Source organism: Coregonus clupeaformis, chromosome 20 (assembly GCF_020615455.1).
Source record: "Coregonus clupeaformis isolate EN_2021a chromosome 20, ASM2061545v1, whole genome shotgun sequence".
Classification (NCBI taxonomy): domain Eukaryota; kingdom Metazoa; phylum Chordata; class Actinopteri; order Salmoniformes; family Salmonidae; genus Coregonus; species Coregonus clupeaformis.
In genome coordinates, this window is record NC_059211.1 from 27,627,047 (window position 1) to 27,646,274 (window position 19,228).

General features: G+C 42.5%; 2 protein-coding genes across 4 annotated transcripts in view; both read left to right on the forward strand.

Annotated features, from left to right (window-relative positions):
* The window catches only part of cachd1 (cache domain containing 1), an 86,938-nt gene extending 76,719 nt beyond the window's left edge, over positions 1 to 10,219 (forward strand). Inside the window, exons 23-26 of one of the 2 annotated variants that reach the window (XM_041840078.2) lie at positions 92 to 253; positions 715 to 783; positions 872 to 997; positions 8,063 to 10,219. In XM_041840078.2, coding sequence (XP_041696012.1) covers positions 92 to 253; positions 715 to 783; positions 872 to 997; positions 8,063 to 8,307 — 602 coding nt within the window. In that variant the 3' untranslated portion in view covers positions 8,308 to 10,219. The remainder of the gene's footprint in view (positions 1 to 91; positions 254 to 714; positions 784 to 871; positions 998 to 8,062) is intronic. The other variant, XM_041840079.2, reaches the window with a different exon arrangement.
* A 3,774-nt stretch (positions 10,220 to 13,993) lies between these two features.
* Positions 13,994 to 19,228, forward strand: part of raver2 (ribonucleoprotein, PTB-binding 2) — a 125,930-nt gene continuing 120,695 nt past the window's right edge. For both annotated transcript variants that reach the window (XM_041840088.2, XM_041840089.2), the window contains exon 1: positions 13,994 to 14,345. In XM_041840088.2, the coding sequence (XP_041696022.2) occupies positions 14,097 to 14,345 (249 nt within the window). In that variant the 5' untranslated portion in view covers positions 13,994 to 14,096. The remainder of the gene's footprint in view (positions 14,346 to 19,228) is intronic.

Consider the following 19,228-nt stretch of genomic DNA (forward strand, 5'->3'; position numbering starts at 1 on the left):
GAATAATATTTGGTTAACATAATAGATGTAATTTATTTAACTTCCACTCTCTCTCTCCCTCCTCCCCCTGCTCTCCCCTCCCTCCTTCCAGATGAGGAGGTGGCATCTCTGAACATGATTCGGAGTGCCCCGGTAGGGCCGGTTGCCGGGGGGATTATGGGCTGTATCATGGTGCTGGTGTTGGCTGTCTACGCCTACAGACACCAGATCCACCGGCGCTCACACCAACACATGTCCCCTCTGGCTGCACAGGGTAAGACACCTCGACATACTGGAGATGAATGTTACCTAGAACAACTGACTATGTAAATACAGCTAATTAGTGCATGCAAATTATACAACATCGGTGACACAAGTAGCCTCTGATTTAAGTTCTCAGAGAAATCTCAGTGCTATTAATAGGACATGTTATTGACATTTAAAACCACTTTAGTGTCTTAGTGTGTTATGAAAGTACTCAAACTCAGACAGTAATTGCCCCTATAATTGCCTCTGTTGTCTGACAATCAGGTCTTAGTTTTGATAATGAAAGCTGTTGCTAGAGCTGTGGGGATGATTTAATTAACTAAAGCCCTGGACTCAATGGCTGACCTGCGCTACAGACAGCAGCATTGCCTTTCCCTAATGAGACCATAAACACTCGTTGTTAACTCTGACAAGAGATACATGAAAGAAATCTCTTACAATAATACTTTCCCTCTCTCCTTTCTGCAGAGATGTCAGTGCGGATGTCTAACCTGGATAATGAGCGAGATGAGGACAGTCATGAAGACAGGGGAATCAGTAAGTACTGCAGGACAATTAGTATCAGTGTACTGTAAGACCATTACCTTGACTTGACCCTGTGTTTTATTCCTTGTATTAAACCTAGATGTTTTCCTGTCCCGTCCTGCAGTCAGCAACACACGGTTTATCGCCGCGGTGATCGAGAGACACACCCACAGTCCCGAGCGCAGGAGGAGGTACTGGGGACGCTCAGGGACAGAGAGTGACCACGGTAAGACCAGAAGATGACCCCAGAGGAAACAGGCCTCTGTTCTGCTCTTAAAACCACACATTGTATGGTTGAGAGGGAGGAGAGTAGTATAACTCTGTGTAGAACCACCGGAGATGAGACTCTAGCTAACACTGCTAGTGTAACTACTGATCATAGAGGAAAGTGAAGGAGAGGAGGAAATGGATGCAGTGGAGAAATACAGAGAGAGTGCAAGAAAGAGGGCGGAGGCGTTTCAGGGCAAAAAGCGTATTGGCTCTGTTCCTCAGCTCAGTCAGAGCTGTCCTTCCACAGTCCACACACTCACACAGCTGCTCTACTCTCTGGACACACACTCAGTCAGAGGGGTCCTTCCACAGTCCACACACTCACACAGCTGCTCTACTCTCTGGACACACACTCAGTCAGAGGGGTCCTTCCACAGTCCACACACTCACACAGCTGCTCTACTCTCTGGACACACACTCAGTCAGAGGTGTCCTTCCACAGTCCACACACTCACACAGCTGCTCTACTCTCTGGACACACACTCAGTCAGAGGTGTCCTTCCACAGTCCACACACTCACACAGCTGCTCTACTCTCTGGACACACACTCAGTCACTGAGTGAAGGATGTTGTCTAACAGCCTGCAGGCTAACAGACATCCAGGTATGGGCTTTATTAATACAACCTTTCTCTGTGTATTATGTCCAAGTTATTACCCTGTTTCAGGCCCCGTCTCCACGGTTGCGCACTGTTCATGACCTTTTAACTGAGATTACTTTTCTCACCTCTTGAACTACTCTGAAAACGGATGACAAATAGCAATAGCACTGTTTGAAATGACCTCTCATCAATAGATGGAAGGAGTTGAGCAGAGGATAGGAGAGAGGAGCTATGCAGTCAGTGCTGCTGACATTGGCATATTTCCTCTCCTCCGGATCCCATTGAAGTTCTCCCCATAGTTCTCTCTGACAGAATTAGAGAACATGTCAAAAGGCCAAATGACCTTCAGAAGCTCTACTAGCCAGGTTATATCAGTACCTCTTTTAATTTTATTTTTTCTTAGGGGGTAGATCAGCTTTAATATTGCAGATGGATTGTAACTTCCATCAATGTAATTGTCTGCATCACTTCCAATCCCCATTATGTTTTTTTCTCTCTCGCATATATATATATATATATATATATATACAGTGAGGGAAAAAAGTATTTGATCCCCTGCTGATTTTGTACGTTTGCCCACTGACAAAGAAATGATCAGTCTATAATTTTAATGGTAGGTTTATTTGAACAGTGAGAGACAGAATAACAACAAAAAAATCCAAAAACACGCATGTCAAAAATGTTATAAATTGATTTGCATTTTAATGAGGGAAATAAGTATTTGACCCCTCTGCAAAACATGACTTAGTACTTGGTGGCAAAACCTTTGTTGGCAATCACAGAGGTCAGATGTTTCTTGTAGTTGGCCACCAGGTTTGCACACATCTCAGGAGGGATTTTGTCCCACTCCTCTTTGCAGATCTTCTCCAAGTCATTAAGGTTTCGAGGCTGATGTTTGTCAACTCGAACCTTCAGCTCCCTCCACAGATTTTCTATGGGATTAAGGTCTGGAGACTGGCTAGGCCACTCCAGGACCTTAATGTGCTTCTTCTTGAGCCAGTCCTTTGTTGCCTTGGCCGTGTGTTTTGGGTCATTGTCATGCTGGAATACCCATCCACGACCCATTTTCAATGTCCTGGCTGAGGGAAGGAGGTTCTCACCCAAGATTTGACGGTACATGGCCCCGTCCATCGTCCCTTTGATGCGGTGAAGTTGTCCTGTCGCCTTAGCAGAAAAACACCCCCAAAACATGGAGGTTTCCACCTCCATGTTTGACGGTGGGGAGGGTGTTCTTGGGGTCATAGGCAGCATTCCTCCTCCTCCAAACACGGCGAGTTGAGTTGATGCCAAAGAGCTCAATTTTGGTCTCATCTGACCACAACACTTTCACCCAGTTCTCCTCTGAATCATTCAGATGTTCATTGGCAAATTTCAGACGGCCCTGTATATGTGCTTTCTTGAGCAGGGGGACCTTGCGGGCGCTGCAGGATTTCAGTCCTTCACGGCGTAGTGTTACCAATTGTTTTCTTGGTGACTATGGTCCCAGCTGCCTTGAGATCATTGACAAGATCCTCCCGTGTAGTTCTGGGCTGATTCCTCACCGTTCTCATGTTCATTGCAACTCCACGAGGTGAGATCTTGCATGGAGCCCCAGGCCGAGGGAGATTGGCAGTTCTTTTGTGTTTGTTCCATTTGCGAATAATCGCACCAACTGTTGTCACCTTCTCACCAAGCTGCTTGGCGATGGTCTTGTAGCCCATTCCAGCCTTGTGTAGGTCTACAATCTTGTCCCTGACATCCTTGGAGAGCTCTTTGGTCTTGTCCATGGTGGAGAGTTTGGAATCTGATTGATTGATTGCTTCTGTGGACAAGTGTCTTTTATACAGGTAACAAGCTGAGATTAGGAGCACTCCCTTTAAGAGTGTGCTCCTAATCTCAGCTCGTTACCTGTATAAAAGACACCTGGGAGCCAGAAATCTTTCTGATTGAGAGGGGGTCAAATACTTATTTCCCTCATTAAAATGCAAATCAATTTATAACATTTTTGACATGCGTTTTTCTGGATTTTTTTGTTGTTATTCTGTCTCTCACTGTTCAAATAAACCTACCATTAAAATTATAGACTGATCATTTCTTTGTCAGTGGGCAAACGTACAAAATCAGCAGGGGATCAAATACTTTTTTCCCTCACTGTATATATATATATACATACATGCATACATACATACATACATACATACATACATACATACATACATACATACATACATATACATTTCCTTTAAAAAAAAAAATTTCCCTTTATTACTTTCCAACCCCACCACCCCTTCCCTAATTGGATACAGTCCTGTGTAGCTCAGTTGGTAGAGCATGGCGCTTGCAACGCCAGGGTTGTGGGTTCGATTCCCACGGGGGACCAGTATGAAAAAATGTATGCACTCACTAACTGTAAGTTGCTCTGGATAAGAGCGTCTGCAAAATGACTAAAATGTAAAATGTAAACATGTAAACTAGTGAACAACAATGCTTATACATTTCATGGACACAGCCAATCTCACAATAATTCTACTTTGTTTGTTTTTACTCCTGAACTTCCTCTACCCTCAACCTCTCCGATCATTTTCATGATGTCCATCCGGACAAGTTCCTTACATTTTCCCCCTTCCACTTTCCTCTTCCATTTTTGCGGTAATGCTGCAATTATTTGGTTGTAATTTTGGGTAGAGCAGACATTTCCATATGTTTTTGTTAGCTGCATGTGCGACATAACTCCACCAGTCCTACCGATGATATCATTTACGAAGATTATATCTTTAAAAAATTTTTTTTTAATCTATTAATATTTTTGAGTTTAACCACAATATTTGTTGCATTATTTGTTCTGTCGTTTCTGGAGGATTCAATTGAAATTGCAACCAACTTTCTATGGCTTGTTTTAGAAATAGTGATATTTGGGAGATTTCCTTTTCAAATAACTGAAAGTGTGAGGTTGTAATCTGAATAAATGGAAAAAGGCCATTCTTGAACATTGGTAGAGAACCAGTTCGGATTTAAGTATAACTTTTTTTGTATGACTGAAGCTTTTAGTGATAGGTCTAAAGCTTTAATATTTAATCATTGCTGTCCTCTGAATTCATATTCATTATATAAATAGGCCAGTTTAATTTTGTCTGGCTTGCCGTTCCAAATAAAATTGAATCTTTTTTTCTCATATCTCATATTTTTTTCTCATAAAAACTGTTCGCTAGGCGTAGGCAAGACCATAAGCAAATAGGTAAACTGGGATAATACTAAAGAGTTAATCAAGGTGATTTTTCCACAAATTGACAGGTATTTTTTAGTTATCCAATACGTAATATAGTACATTTATCATAATTTGGTTGTAATCCAGAGAGGTTAGAAAATGTATCTAGATTCTCTGAAGTTGTGGATTTAAAAGAAAACATGAATCATCAGCGTACAATGACACTTTTGTTTTTAAGCCCTGGATTTCTAATCCTTTTATATTATTGTTGGATCTGATTTTAATAGCTAACATCTCAATGGCCGTAATAAATAGATATGCCGATAGTGGACAACCTTGTTTCACTCCTCTTGACAGTTTAAAGCTTTCTGAGAAATAGCCATTATTTACTATTTTACACCTAGGGTTACTATACATGATTTTAACCCATTTTATAAGAGATTCTCCAAAATTGAAATGCTCCAGGCATTTATATATAAACCCCAGTCGTACTTTATCCAATGCCTTTTCGAAGTCTGCTATGAATAGCAGGCCTGGATTCCCAGATTTTTCATAGTGTTCTATTGTTTCCAGTACTTGCCTTTATATTATCTCCAATGTATCTTCCATGTAAAAAACCTGTCTGATTAGAATGAATAATGTCAGACAATACCTTTTTAATTATATTTTGCTAGAATTTTTGCATCACAACACTGAAGTGTAAGGGGCCTCCAATTTTTTAAATGGACTGGATCTTTGTATTTTCCACTTGTGTCCTTTTTCAGTAATAATGAAATCAGACCTTCTTCTTGAGTGTCTGATAATCTACCATTTACATAGGAGTGGTTAAAACATGCTAATAACGGTCCTCAGAGTATATCAAAAAAGGTTTGGCATACCTCGACTGGTATGCCATCCAACCCTGGAGTTTTCCCGGACTTAAAGTCTTTAATTGCATCCAGAAGTTCCTCCTCTGTAATTTCACCTTCACATGAGTCTTTCTGTATGGCTGTTAATTTTACATTATCAATAGAAAAAAAACCTCTACAATTAGCTTCAGTTAGAGGAGATGGAGGCGACTGAAACAAAAACATATGCTTAAAGTACTTTGTTTACTCCTTCAAAATATAATTTGGTGAATCATGGGTGACTCCGTCATTTGTAACCAGTTTCAGTAAATTATTTTTGGTAGCATTCCAATGCTGAAGATTAAAAAATAATTTGGTGCATTTTTCCCCATATTCCATCCAGTTTGCTTTATTTTTATAATATATTACACTTGATCTTTCTTGAATAAGTTTCTCCATTAATTTTGGTTTTTCCTCTAATTTATTCTTTTTTAATTTTAATTTTAACCTTTATACTAGGCAAGTCAGTTAAGAACACATTCTTATTTACAATGACGGCCTACACCGGCCAAACCCGGACGACGGTGGGCCAATTGTGCGCTGCCCTATGGGACTCCCAATCACGGCCAGTTGTGATACAGCCTGGAATCGAACCGGGGGTCTGTAGTGACGCCTCAAGCACTGAGATGCAGTGCCTTAGACCGCTGCGCCACTCGGGAGCCCATTCTGAGCCTCTATGTTAGTTTTTATTGCTATCTATCTGTTCTGTTAGACCTTCTATTTCCTTTGTTAGTATGGACTCTTTTGACCTAAATTGCTTTTGTTTTCGAGATGAGTACTGAATTGCATAAAGGCACATTTAAAGGTATCCCATACAATAAAGGGATTTGCTGTACCTATATTATGTCGGAAAAAATCAGTTATGAATTCCTCTGTCCTAGTTAAAAACAAGTTATCATCCAATAGGCTTTGATTACATTTCCAATATCCTCGCCCATGTGGAAATTCAGTAAGAGTAATGTATATGCCAATTATATGATGGTCCGACCGCATTCTGTCCCCTATCAACACTTTTTAAACTTTTGGTGCCAACGAGAATGACATAAGAAAGAAGTAAAGACGACTAGCTTGATTGAGTCTCCGCCATGTATATCTCACTAGATCAGGATATTTAAGCCTCCATATATCTACTAGTTCTAATGTATCCATGACATTCATGATTTCCTTAAGAGCATGAGGGTGATTGTTTGTAGTGTGATTTCCTTTACGGTCCATTGAGCTATTTAAAACAGTATTATAATCCCCCACCATAATAATATTGTCTTGAATTGCTTGCAGGGTTGATAATTTATTATATATATTGTCAAAGAAGTGTGAATCATCATTATTTGGTCCGTAAAGGTTAATGAGCCATATCTGTTTATGGTCCAATAACATATTTAAAATAATCCATCTACCTTGCGTATCTGTTTGGACAATTTGCACATTCGGATCGAAATTAATATCATCATCCCTTTTGAGTTTCTTAGCCCATGGGAGAAGTATATTTCACCCCCCCCATTCCTTTTTCCATGCAACTTCATCTAGACTTGTTGAATGAGTTTCCTGTAAACAATAGATATTACATTCCTTCTCTTTGAGCCATGTAAATATTGTTCTTCTTTTGTTATTATCTCTTTGTTTCGCTTAGATAGATACCTATAGATGCCCACTCCTTCTCCCATCTTCCACTCCTACCTACCTTCCATTACACTCGGCACATCTTTCCACAGTTCTAGTGTTTTATAAGAGTTGATGCTTTATCTTCTAGAACTAAAGTGCCTGAGGGCTGCTAAATGTTGGGCTTTGGCAATATCGGATGCGGCAGATATGTATGATGCTTTAATATCCGTGATCTGCGGGGAGTCGGTGGAGGATGGATGGATGGATGGATGGATGGATGGATGGAGGGAGGGAAGTAGGAGAGGCATTGGAGATGGAGGGATGGATTCAAATAAGTGTTGGCAATCCCCCTCTGATTGGCTATCGCTCTCTCTTTCTCTCCACTGCAGGGGCACACACTTTCAATTAGCTCGTCCCTTCATACCAGCCCATGTGCAACGTACACACACACACACACCACTCACTGCACATACAGCTCTCTTTCTCCAGACGTTTCTACAAAGATTGAGATTTCACATTCATTTCATTAATGAGGTGTGATGGCTTAGAATGTTATTCCCTAAACTGTAATTATAGATCTATGTAAGTATACTCTGGTGTGTAAAGTATGCTGATTCTCTTCTGAAGTCTCTATTGGTCTATCACAAAGTGCTTGTATCCTTATCTCGTTTTATGAATGCCTGTGTTTTTTACATAAATGTGAATTGAATGTGTATTAACGTCTGTGTGTTCCTGTGTGTCACGACAGGTTACAGCACCATGAGTCCTCAGGAGGACAGCGAGAACCCTCCCTGCAACAACGACCCCCTGTCGGCCGGCGTGGACGTGGGGAACCACGACGACGACCTGGATCTGGACGCGCCCCCTCAGACGGCGGCACTGCTCAGCCACAAGTTCCACCCGTACCGCCACCCACCCCACCACCAGCTCCACACACACACACACCACCTGCAGGCAGCAGTCACTGTGCACAGTGTGGACGCAGAGTGCTGATCCTTCATACCCCGACCCCTACACATGCCTCAGCTCTCCTCCAACCCCACCAGCCCCCTCCCAAGCCTGGCTACACCACTACTAGCTATTCATCCAACACTACCACTACCAACTCCAGACTCCACCACCAATGTGTGCTCCCACTGTGCCCAGCCAGGGTGAGAGGAGTTGGGCTGGGGAGAACAGAGCAGACCCCCCGCTGTTGCACCCTGCTGGAGGAACACTAGCTTCTGTAGCACAGTATAGCTCTGCTCAGATACATGGGGGAATGTGGTGGAGGCCTCTTTTATTCAAAAGGGGTCTGAACTTGTTTAAAAGTGTAAACAAAGCATCTCAGATTTATAAGAAGAAGATAACAAAGAAAAAATAAAGGATTATTTTTCTACTATTTATTGAACTGGATTTGAGAGTGATCAGATGAGCGCCTGACAGTGGCTGCAGCTGAACTGAATGGACTCTGGTCACCAAGGTAACCGCAGTGGCTGATCATGGACCACAGAGTGTCTCTGCTGCAGACGCCCCTCACTTCCTGTTAAGGACATATAATATCCTGTGTCACCGCAATGAAGAGGAAGGGGTTATTCAGCACATATCTAACACAGGTTATCATTTGGATTATTTTCAGTTGAGAATCAGAAAATCATTGTTATTGTTGTGAAGGTGAAAGGAGTTGAACTCTTTGTACTGACTGAACAAGCTGAAAACAAGACATTGAGAAACTCACCCACTAATCCACCCTACCAGGAAACCACCAGTCTAGGGCTGGTTTGTGTCAACAGGATGCTGTATGACTGAATATGGAAGGGCCATGCCAGGCCAGGACCCTGGCAGAATGACTCAGACACACAGGAAGTGCCATTCCCACACTTTAGTGCCCTGTTAGCTGCCTGAACAGAAAGGTATAGAGCTGCTGAGAGGGATTGGTTGGTCACTCACTAACTGTAAGTCGCTCTGGATAAGAGCGTCTGCTAAATGACTAAAATATTTTTAATAAATGTCTGTCTTATCTGACCCCTACACACTAACATCTGGACCTGGTGGGCCACGCTATGACTCTGTCTCTATGCCTGAGTGGGACCTATCAGTGTTGAAGAGAGGTGTGTGTGTGTGTGTGTTTGGCCTGATTGTATGAAAGTGGTCAGAGCATCTCCGTTGAAGGCGTTATTACATGGTTTAATTGTTTTGAAAGTGTAATTAGTGAATAGAGATGAAATTATTTTTGTTTCAGCAGTCCGCCTGATTTTCTGATGAAGAGTAATTTCCCCCTGATTACTTTTTTTTTGTCATGTGATTCATGGATTACCTTCTCCAAATCAAGTCAGTATGGTATTCATTTAGTTTGGGTGAAGAATGTCTCGTGTTTGTTTTACCCCCGAGCTAAACAGCATAAAGTGTACATACCTTTTTAAAAGTCACAAATAGCTATTCATGTGTTGCACTCCATATTTTTATGTTGGAAATGAAATATTGTGTACTCAAAATTATGCTGAGATATTTGGGTTTATTGTGATATTTTTCAGTTCATGGTATCTATCTGACTATATACCCTGTGACGCCTTGGATGTTATTAGGTCTATCTTTCTTTAGGTCCATATTGGATGGAAGACAGACTGACATAGTTGTATTTTACACACTTAAAGTTGAAGATCAATCGTTTTTAAAAACCTCATTTTTGTTTAGCCACGTAGGGTCAAAATGTCACATAAGACAATATAAATTGTCAGGAAGAGATTTTATTTTAGACTGCAGTGGAACTTTCTCCCTGTTCGTTGACTTGGATTAGTTCTAGACAGGGTATGGGTAAATTTCATTTCAATTCTTAGAAATTGAATATCGGGTTACTTCCTGAATTGAAATATAACATTTTACATTTACATTTTAGTCATTTAGCAGACGCTCTTATCCAGAGCGACTTACAGTTAGTGATTGCATAAATTTTTTAATTTAATTTTCATACTGGCCCCCCGTGGGAATCGAACCCACAACCCTGGCATTGCAAACGCCATGCTCTACCAGCTGAGCTACATCCCTGCCGGCCCTTCCCTCCCCTACCCTGGGCCAATTGTGCGCCGCCCCATTGGTCTCCCGGTTGCGGCCGGCTACGACAGAGCCTGGATTCGAACCAGGATCTCTAGTGGCACAGCTAGCACTGCGATGCAGTGCCGAGTGGCGCAGTGGTATAATTGACTCCAACTTTAGTTCTAGAATACCTTTTCATTGAATGATAATGACCAACGACATGTTGTGTTGTGTAGCTCATATTGTGGTGTTCTACTCTCACTGTAGTTAAAAGCAGTCATCTGTTTTAGTCACAGTTATCTCCTACTGTCCTGTTCATAACCACCACCACTGAAATGATAGCACTGGACGTTACTCATAACACTACACAGCTCTGGGAATATACCCCCTGATTTTGTGACGTCGGTTGGTGCATATTTCCAACTGGACGGCATCAAAACATAAGTGGGTGGGATGTTTAGATGTTTTGTTTGATTCTGAAAAACAGGAGGTCCATTTACTGGGACTGTATTGTAATTACGTTTTTGACGCGAGAGAGCATGAACAGTATTTACCAGCTGTTGTAAGCAAGTATAATCTTGTGTATACCGAATTTAATTAATGTACTGAAAGAACTTCAATGTGTGTATGTCATTCCCCTGTTTTCCAGTGTAACATATACAGTTATAAAATGGAGATTTATTGCAATGTGAATGTGATTTTTAAAAAAGTATGTTACACTTAAAACCACTTGCCTTTGAATGTATTTTCCATTAACTATGCTACAGTTCACTGTGTACCATGTACTGCCTCAATATTTAATTCACGGTGTACCATCATGTACTACTCCCTTCAATATTCAAATCAACATACAGTCGTTTTAGTTTAGACACATGAATCACATCTTAGTTCAGCAATAACATGCCACCTTAAGTACCACCCATGGCAGACACAATCACAATACAACAACCTAGTAGGCCTTCAAAATGACACATTCTACAACTGGATTCCCCTAGAATGATCATTTCATAATCTGATGTTCCTAGGTCAGTCTGTAGGGCACCATGTCCCACCTGCCAGTACAGATACAGTAGGATTAACTGATAGGGAGGGATTACCTGCTCCTTTATCCAGCCTCAGTGTCAGGCCCATATTTATTGTTGTTTGATTAGACTGGGGTGGGAAGGTAATTTAGGTCAACTGAACGGTACTAGACAATGGCCTTTCAATCCCACAGGCTAACTGCCCTCTGTTTTCACCGTGTTTTAGCAGTAGTTCATTGTGGAGGAGGTAGGGGAAGAGCTATGCATTGTAGTGCTTCTACATCTGCATTGCCTGCTGTTTGGGGTTTTAGGCTGGGTTTCTGTATAGCACTTTGACATCTGCTGATGTAAAAAGGGCTTTATAAATATATTTGATTGATTTATATTTATTTATAAGCCTTTCTGGTCATCTGAATTGCCGTATAGAATTTTGTACCAAACAGTCGTAGATCTGAAGACATGTTTTGATGCATCTAGATTCAAGATGTTTCCTTGTATTCAGTCTCTTTAGAGATGGTGAATCCATGTGCCTAAAGTGATGAATTGATGTCTTGGCATCAATGTATGTAATGTGATGTATAGGTCTATGAGGAAGATCTACAGACATACTTCAGCAGTTGTGAATAATGGGTAAATGCTGAAGTGGCATTCAGTCTGTGTCCTCTATCTAACCAGGTCTTCTCTCCACATTTCTAAACTAAGTTTCTTCTTCAGATAAAGAGAAGGACATGGTGGACGTTTTTCCTGAATGACCATACGCAGCAGGACAGGAAAGTGGACCAGCTTGCTCTGCAGTGCTGAAGGATGGGCCAGGGCCAGCATGGAGAAGAAGAGTGGAGAGCTCCTCTCTCGCTCTCTTTCTCCATCTCTCTGCCAGGGATCTGCTCTGAATTAGAGCACTCTCACTGTCCTCCAAGTTTCCTCAGGCCATTCTGGGTGCACCCAAGGCATTCCCTGCCAACTGGGGAGTAAGCATATACATGAACTAACAGGCTAGCATACTCTGAAGTAGGCCTATACTTATTTGCATCTACTGCTCCTTGTCTTCATCTATGCATCCCAGGAGGACCACTGGTTGAGGCTGATGTACCATTAATGGCCAGTTATGTTGAAGGGCATTGGGTAGGTGAGAGAGGATAGGGGTTCTGCTCATGCAAAATCCATTATGTAATTTTCTGTTCTTCAATCCCATAAATGTGTACTTGAATGGTGAGGACAACCATCCAGTGTCCTGGATTAAAAGCAAGGAAGGAATGACCATGTAAATGGATGAAATAGATAGATCTACAATGAAGATGCATTTTTCTCTCCGTCCCTGGATTGATGACGTTTACTCCTCCACACGCACATGCACACACACAGCACCTCACTCACAGCCATTCAGGGTTCAAGGTTCCGTCTGTCCGCCTACATAACATAAACATGTGTCCCAGGTTCCTGTGTTGCCCATTCAGCCACTCGCTGACACCTGCTCACAGGTCCCAACGATCGAGCGCTGACGTTTCCTTGTTTCTTCTCATACTCCCACTCGGTGGTATCTGGTTGGATTGCCTGCCTTTCTTTTTACATGTGCAAGACATCTCTGATTTGCATGGGTGAAAAAAGTGACACATTTTGATGAGGAATTATTATGGCATGAGGGGAATACAATGGTATGTGTGTGTGAGAGAGATAATTGTTCTCTTGAGGGGAGTTTCTGTTTATCTCTGATTTGGATAAATCATGTCTCTTCAGCATCTTGTTGCTGACAAGCATCACTGACCATTTCAGAGAAAACACAGTTTACATTTTTGTATTTCTCCTTTATTTAACCAGGTAGGCCAGTTGATTGATTCATGTCTTCCAATCTGTCCGGATATTGTGACATCATTTTGCAAGTACGCTCACATACAGTACAGTTTTGAGAACACTCATTTAAGCCCTATATCCATGGAATAGGTATATTATTTCATTCAACCTCCCGTCAGACATGAAGTGGGTTAGTTTGATTGCTGTAATTACGCATAAACAAGGTATAGTTCCGCTTCAGTCTGAAGACTGTCATTTAATTTGCCTGTTGAGTGTAGGATGTTTCCATCCCTTCGTTGTGATGGTGTAGCCCTATTTATAGAGCTGCCAAAAATCTCACAAGGAAAACGGAGCATCATACCTATTTTTGCATGATGATGGTTTAGTTTCTCCCCTTTTATAAACATAGTTGTGCAGAAAATGTTTCCTAAGTGGGTTGCAATGTATACATTCAGATCTGACAGGCCCACACACGCACACTCACACGGCTAAATAAAGTATTGCCTATGGCCTATATCCTACATTGCAAGGAGTGTCTGTTGGAGAGCAATGTATATTTGAGCAATATTTATTTGAAATAGAGTATGTATGCATTATGCTTTATCATAAAACGAATTATGCAACCTGTAGGCTAGATGATTGTCGTCTTCTCTGTATTGGATATAGCCTCTCTATAACGTGCTTATTGACAGGTAGCATTAGTTCATTAGCCATAGGGTATAGTCTACCACAGGATGGCGATACAATGCTCTTTACTGTTTTCATAGCGCCTACTTATTACTTTTCTAAACGGTTGGGGTCGCCAAGCGTCCGGCGTAGGATACAGTAGCGCGCCCGGGCCTGGCTTCATGTGCGTACCTTTCCCGTCTGCTCTGCTCTCTCTCATTCAGATGGGAGCGACAAAAACACAGACGCCTACCTATCGCTGCCTCCACTCACTTTCTATCACAGCTACTCAAGATGGCGGCAGCTTCCTCCATCCAGCCGCCGAACGTTCGCTCTCTGAACCAGGAAAATGCACCTTTCCGGGATTCTGACAGCCCGGAGAGCGGGCAGGATGAGGTCGCATCATCCGAGGGGACCAGTCTCCGAGACTTACCCGATTTGGAACCGGAGGAAATTGAGAAGAGGCTGGAGAAAACTCGCCGCGAGCTGAGCAACAGGAGGAAAATCCTAATTAAAAACCTGCCACAAGATACAACCAACCAGGTAGTCTACACTATTATGTATTCTGACAGATGGAGTGAAAGTTGTTTTGTTGCGCTACTATTTTGCGGCTCTCTGGAAGTTTAAAATAATTTCAGGTGTGCTAAAATGCAATACTTTGCTATACTTATGTGTAGTTCATTTGCAGCAAAACAAATATAGGGCCTGATTAGCTTAAACGGTTTGAGAGATCTGTTAATTTTGCTGCGAGTATTGTCGAGGCTATGCGACCTGCCACTATCATTCGATATCCATATTACTGTTTAATAGCAGTAGTTTGTAATGCATCATTAGTCTAATTCCTACAATGACAGTTATACAACGTAAATGCTGAAAGGCATTTAACTACGGACGCGCACCGGGCGTGTTATTTATTGTAGTTACAATGTAGCGAGGAACGATATTAGACAGTGGCCTCGATTTTGTTAATAGTTTCTACAATGTGACCGATGTACGCAAATATTTGCCAGTAGAGATTACTACTGTCGTAGCTTACAAATAGAAGCGAAGCTTTTGCATTTATTTATCTACGTGGACATACACTTCACATGAAACTTTTTAGTTTGTCTGATATGGGCTATTCCTGATTACGCAGTACGACCATATCGTAATACTACAACTAGCCAATATACAGTATATTAAGTTATAAGGGCATTTCTTTGCACGTCAAACCATTGATTTGAAAACGCACGCACGCGCGCGCACACACACACACACACACACACACACACACACACACACACACACACACACACACACACACACACACACACACACACACACACACACACACACACACACACACACACACACACACACACACACACACACACACACACAGTCTGTGCACCACAGTTCCCATGTGAGTAATGGGTTTTCCCTGAATCCACACACACAGGAGAGCAACATATATTTAGACAGATCCACTCTGCTGTCTGCACCATAAGGAGGCTGCCTGGTTGATGGAAATGAAAAACCATCTTTGGCATATGTAACCTATCTGCTATCCCCCATCCTCTCCATATCCAGTCCTCATTTTCCCATATCCCCTCGTCAACCCCAGCCCCAGCCCATTCCCAGCATCTTTAATGAACAGCTTTCCACTATAGTAGTGTGAGTAGAGTATGAGCCAGACTAGCCCCATTTTAATGTTGTCCTTGTCCAGGTTGGATGGTGTCAGATATACAGCCCTGCTGACACCCCTCAGGTCAACGGGAGGGGGAGGGGGATAGAGAGAGGTAGGGAGGGAAGATATAGCAGAAAAGCAGGTTGAGAGAGAGAAGATGGAGGTTGAGCGGGTGATGGAGGATACAGTACATTCGGAAAGTATTCAGACCCCTTGACTTTTTCCACATTTTGTTACATTAAATTAAATTACATTGTTTCCCCCCCCCATCAGTCTACACACAATACCCCATAATGACAAAGCAAATGTATTAAAAATAAAAAACGGAAATATCACATTTACATAAGTATTCAGACCCTTTACTCAGTACGTTGTTGAAGCACCTTTGGCAGCGATTGCAGCCTCAAGTCTTCTTGGGTTTGACGCTACAAGCTTGGCACACCTGTATCTGTGGAGTTTCCCCCATTCTTCTCTGTAGATCCTCTCAAGCTCTGTAAGATTGGATGGGGAGCGTCGCTGCACAGCTATTTCCAGGTCTCTCCAGAGATGTTCGATCGGGTTCAAGTCCGGCCTCTGGCTGGGCCACTCAAGAACATTCAGAGACTTGTTCCGAAGCCACTCCTGCGTTGTCTTGGCTGTGTGCTTAGGGTCATTGTCCTGTTGGAAAATGAACCTTCGCCCCAGTCTGAGGTCCTGAGCGCTTTTGAGCAGGTTTTCATCAAGGATCTCTCTGTAATTTGCTCCGTTCATCTTTCCCCCAATCCTGACTAGTCTCCCAGTCCCTGCCGCTGAAAAACATCCCTACAGCATGATGCTGCCACCACCATGCTTCACCGTAGGGATGGTGCCAGGTTTCCTCCAGACGTAAGGCTGTAACGCTTGGCATTCAGGCCAAAGAGTTCAATGTTGGTTTCATCAGACCAGAGAATCTTGTTTCTCATGGTCGAGAGTCCTTTAGGTGCCTTTTGGCAAACTCCAAGCGTACTGTCATGTGGCTTTTACTGAGGAGTGGCTTCCATCTGGCCACACTACCATAAAGGCCTGATTGGTGGAGTGCTGCAGAGATGGTTGTCCTTCTGGAAGGTTCAGCTTTAGGAAGAGTCTTGGTGGTTCCAAACTTCTTCCGTTTAAGAATGATGGAGGCCATTGTGTTCTTGGGGACCTTCAATGCTGCAGAATTTTTTTGGTACCTTTCCCCAGATCTGTGCCTCGACACAATCCTGTCTCAGAGCTCTACGGACAATTTCTTCGACCTCATGGCATGGTTTTTGCTCTGACATGCACTGTCAACTGTGGGACCTTATATAGACAGGTGTGTGCCTTTCCAAATCATGTCCAATCAATTTAATTTACCACAGGTGGACTCCAATCAAGTTGTAGAAACATCTCAAGGATGATCAATGGAAACAGAATGCACCTGAGCTCAATTTCAAGTCTCATAGCAAAGGGTCTGAATACTTATGTAAATAAGGTATTTCTGTTTTTTAACAGAAATACTGTTTTCGCTTTGTCATTATGGGGTATTGTGTGTAGATTGATGAGAACATGTTTTTATTTAATCATTTTTCGAATAAGGCTGTAACGTAACAAAATGTGGAAAAAGGGAAGGGGTCTGAATACTTTCCAAATGCACTGGGTAGAGGGTTTCTGTTCAATCAACCAGGCCTCTCTTGCAAAAGAGATTTAATCTCTGTGAGACTAACCTGCAAAAATAAAGGTTAAGTAGAAACATATGAGAATGGGGCAGAATACAGGGTGAGGGGAGGATTAGGGGAGGGGGCGGGGGAGGATGAGGCGTCAAACTACCCATTCACCTCCTGCTATCAGTTAAGCTGTTCAATTATTTACAGCCTCTCTGGAACAGGTGAGACTCATGCAAGTGGTGTGTGTGTCACACCCCTCTCCTGGATAGGACTGCTGCGTGAGTCAAGTTCATCACCACCATGCACACACAACACACACTCAATATCACATGCACAAACACACACAAAACCCAACGTACAAACAAACACAAATACACAAGCCTTCATACATATACATTATTTTGAAGATATCATTATTAGTATTGATATAATGGGTATTCTACTCCCTGAGTAGCTCCCTAAGAGGACTGAAATAGCTGGCAGGGAGCTGAGCGGTGCAGCCTGCCTGACTGCCTAACTCTGAGCCTGGGTGTAGAAGCTAGCTGTCTGGCTGACTGTTGTAGATCTAGCTGTCTGGCTGACTGTTGTAGCTCTAGCTGTCTGGCTGACTGTTGTAGCTCTAGCTGTCTGGCTGACTGTTGTAGATCTAGCTGTCTGGCTGACTGTTGTAGATCTAGCTGTCTGGCTGACTGTTGTAGATCTAGCTGTCTGGCTGACTGTTGTAGATCTAGCTGTCTGGCTGACTGTTGTAGCTCTAGCTGTCTGGCTGACTGTTGTAGATCTAGCTGTCTGGCTGACTGTTTTAGATCTAGCTATCTGGCTGTCTGTTTTAGATCTAGCTGTCTGGCTGACTGTTGTAGCTCTAGCTGTCTGGCTGACTGTTGTAGCTCTAGCTGTCTGGCTGACTGTTGTAGATCTAGCTGTCTGGCTGACTGTTTTAGATCTAGCTATCTGGCTGTCTGTTTTAGATCTAGCTGTCTGGCTGTCTGTTTTAGATCTAGCTGTCTGGCTGTATGTTTTAGATCTAGCTATCTGGCTGACTGTTGTAGATCTAGCTGTCTGGCTGACTGTTTTAGATCTAGCTATCTGGCTGACTGTTGTAGATCTAGCTGTCTGGCTGACTGTTTTAGATCTAGCTATCTGGCTGACTGTTGTAGATCTAGATGTCTGGCTGTCTGTTTTAGATCTGGCTGTCTGGCTGTCTGTTTTAGATCTAGCTGTATGGCTGTCTGTTGTAGATCTAGATGTCTGGCTGTCTGTTTTAGATCTAGCTGTATGGCTGACTGTTGTAGATCTAGCTGTCTGGCTGTCTGTTTTAGATCTGGCTGTCTGTTTTAGATCTAGCTGTCTGGCTGTATGTTGTAGATCTAGCTGTCTGGCTGTCTGTTTTAGATCTGGCTGTCTGTTTTAGATCTAGCTGTCTGGCTGTATGTTTTAGATCCAGCTGTCTGGCTGACTGGTTGTCTGTTTTAGATCTAGCTGTCTAGCTGGCTGGCTGTCTGTTTTAGATCTGGCTGTCTGTTTTAGATCTAGCTGTCTGGCTGACTGTTGTAGATCTAGCTATCTTGCTGTCTGTTTTAGATCTAGCTGTCTGGCTGTCTGTTTTAGATCTAGCTGTCTGGCTGTATGTTTTAGATCTAGCTGTCTGGCTGTATGTTTTAGATCTAGCTGACTGTTGTAGATCTAGCTGTCTGGCTGTCTGTTTTAGATCTAGCTGTCTGGCTGTCTGTTTTAGATCTAGCTGTCTGGCTGTATGTTTTAGATCTAGCTGTCTGGCTGTCTATTTTAGATCTAGCTGTATGGCTGACTGTTGTAGATCTAGCTGTCTGGCTGTATGTTTTAGATCTAGCTGTCTGGCTGTATGTTTTAGATCTAGCTGTCTGGCTGTCTGTTTTAGATCTAGCTGTCTGGCTGTATGTTTTAGATCTAGCTGTCTGGCTGTCTGTTTTAGATCTAGCTGACTGTTTTAGATCTAGCTGTCTGGCTGTATGTTTTAGATCTAGCTGTATGGCTGTATGTTTTAGATCTAGCTGTCTGGCTGTCTGTTTTAGATCTAGCTGTCTGGCTGTCTGTTTTAGATCTAGCTGTCTGGCTGTCTGTTTTAGATCTAGCTCTCT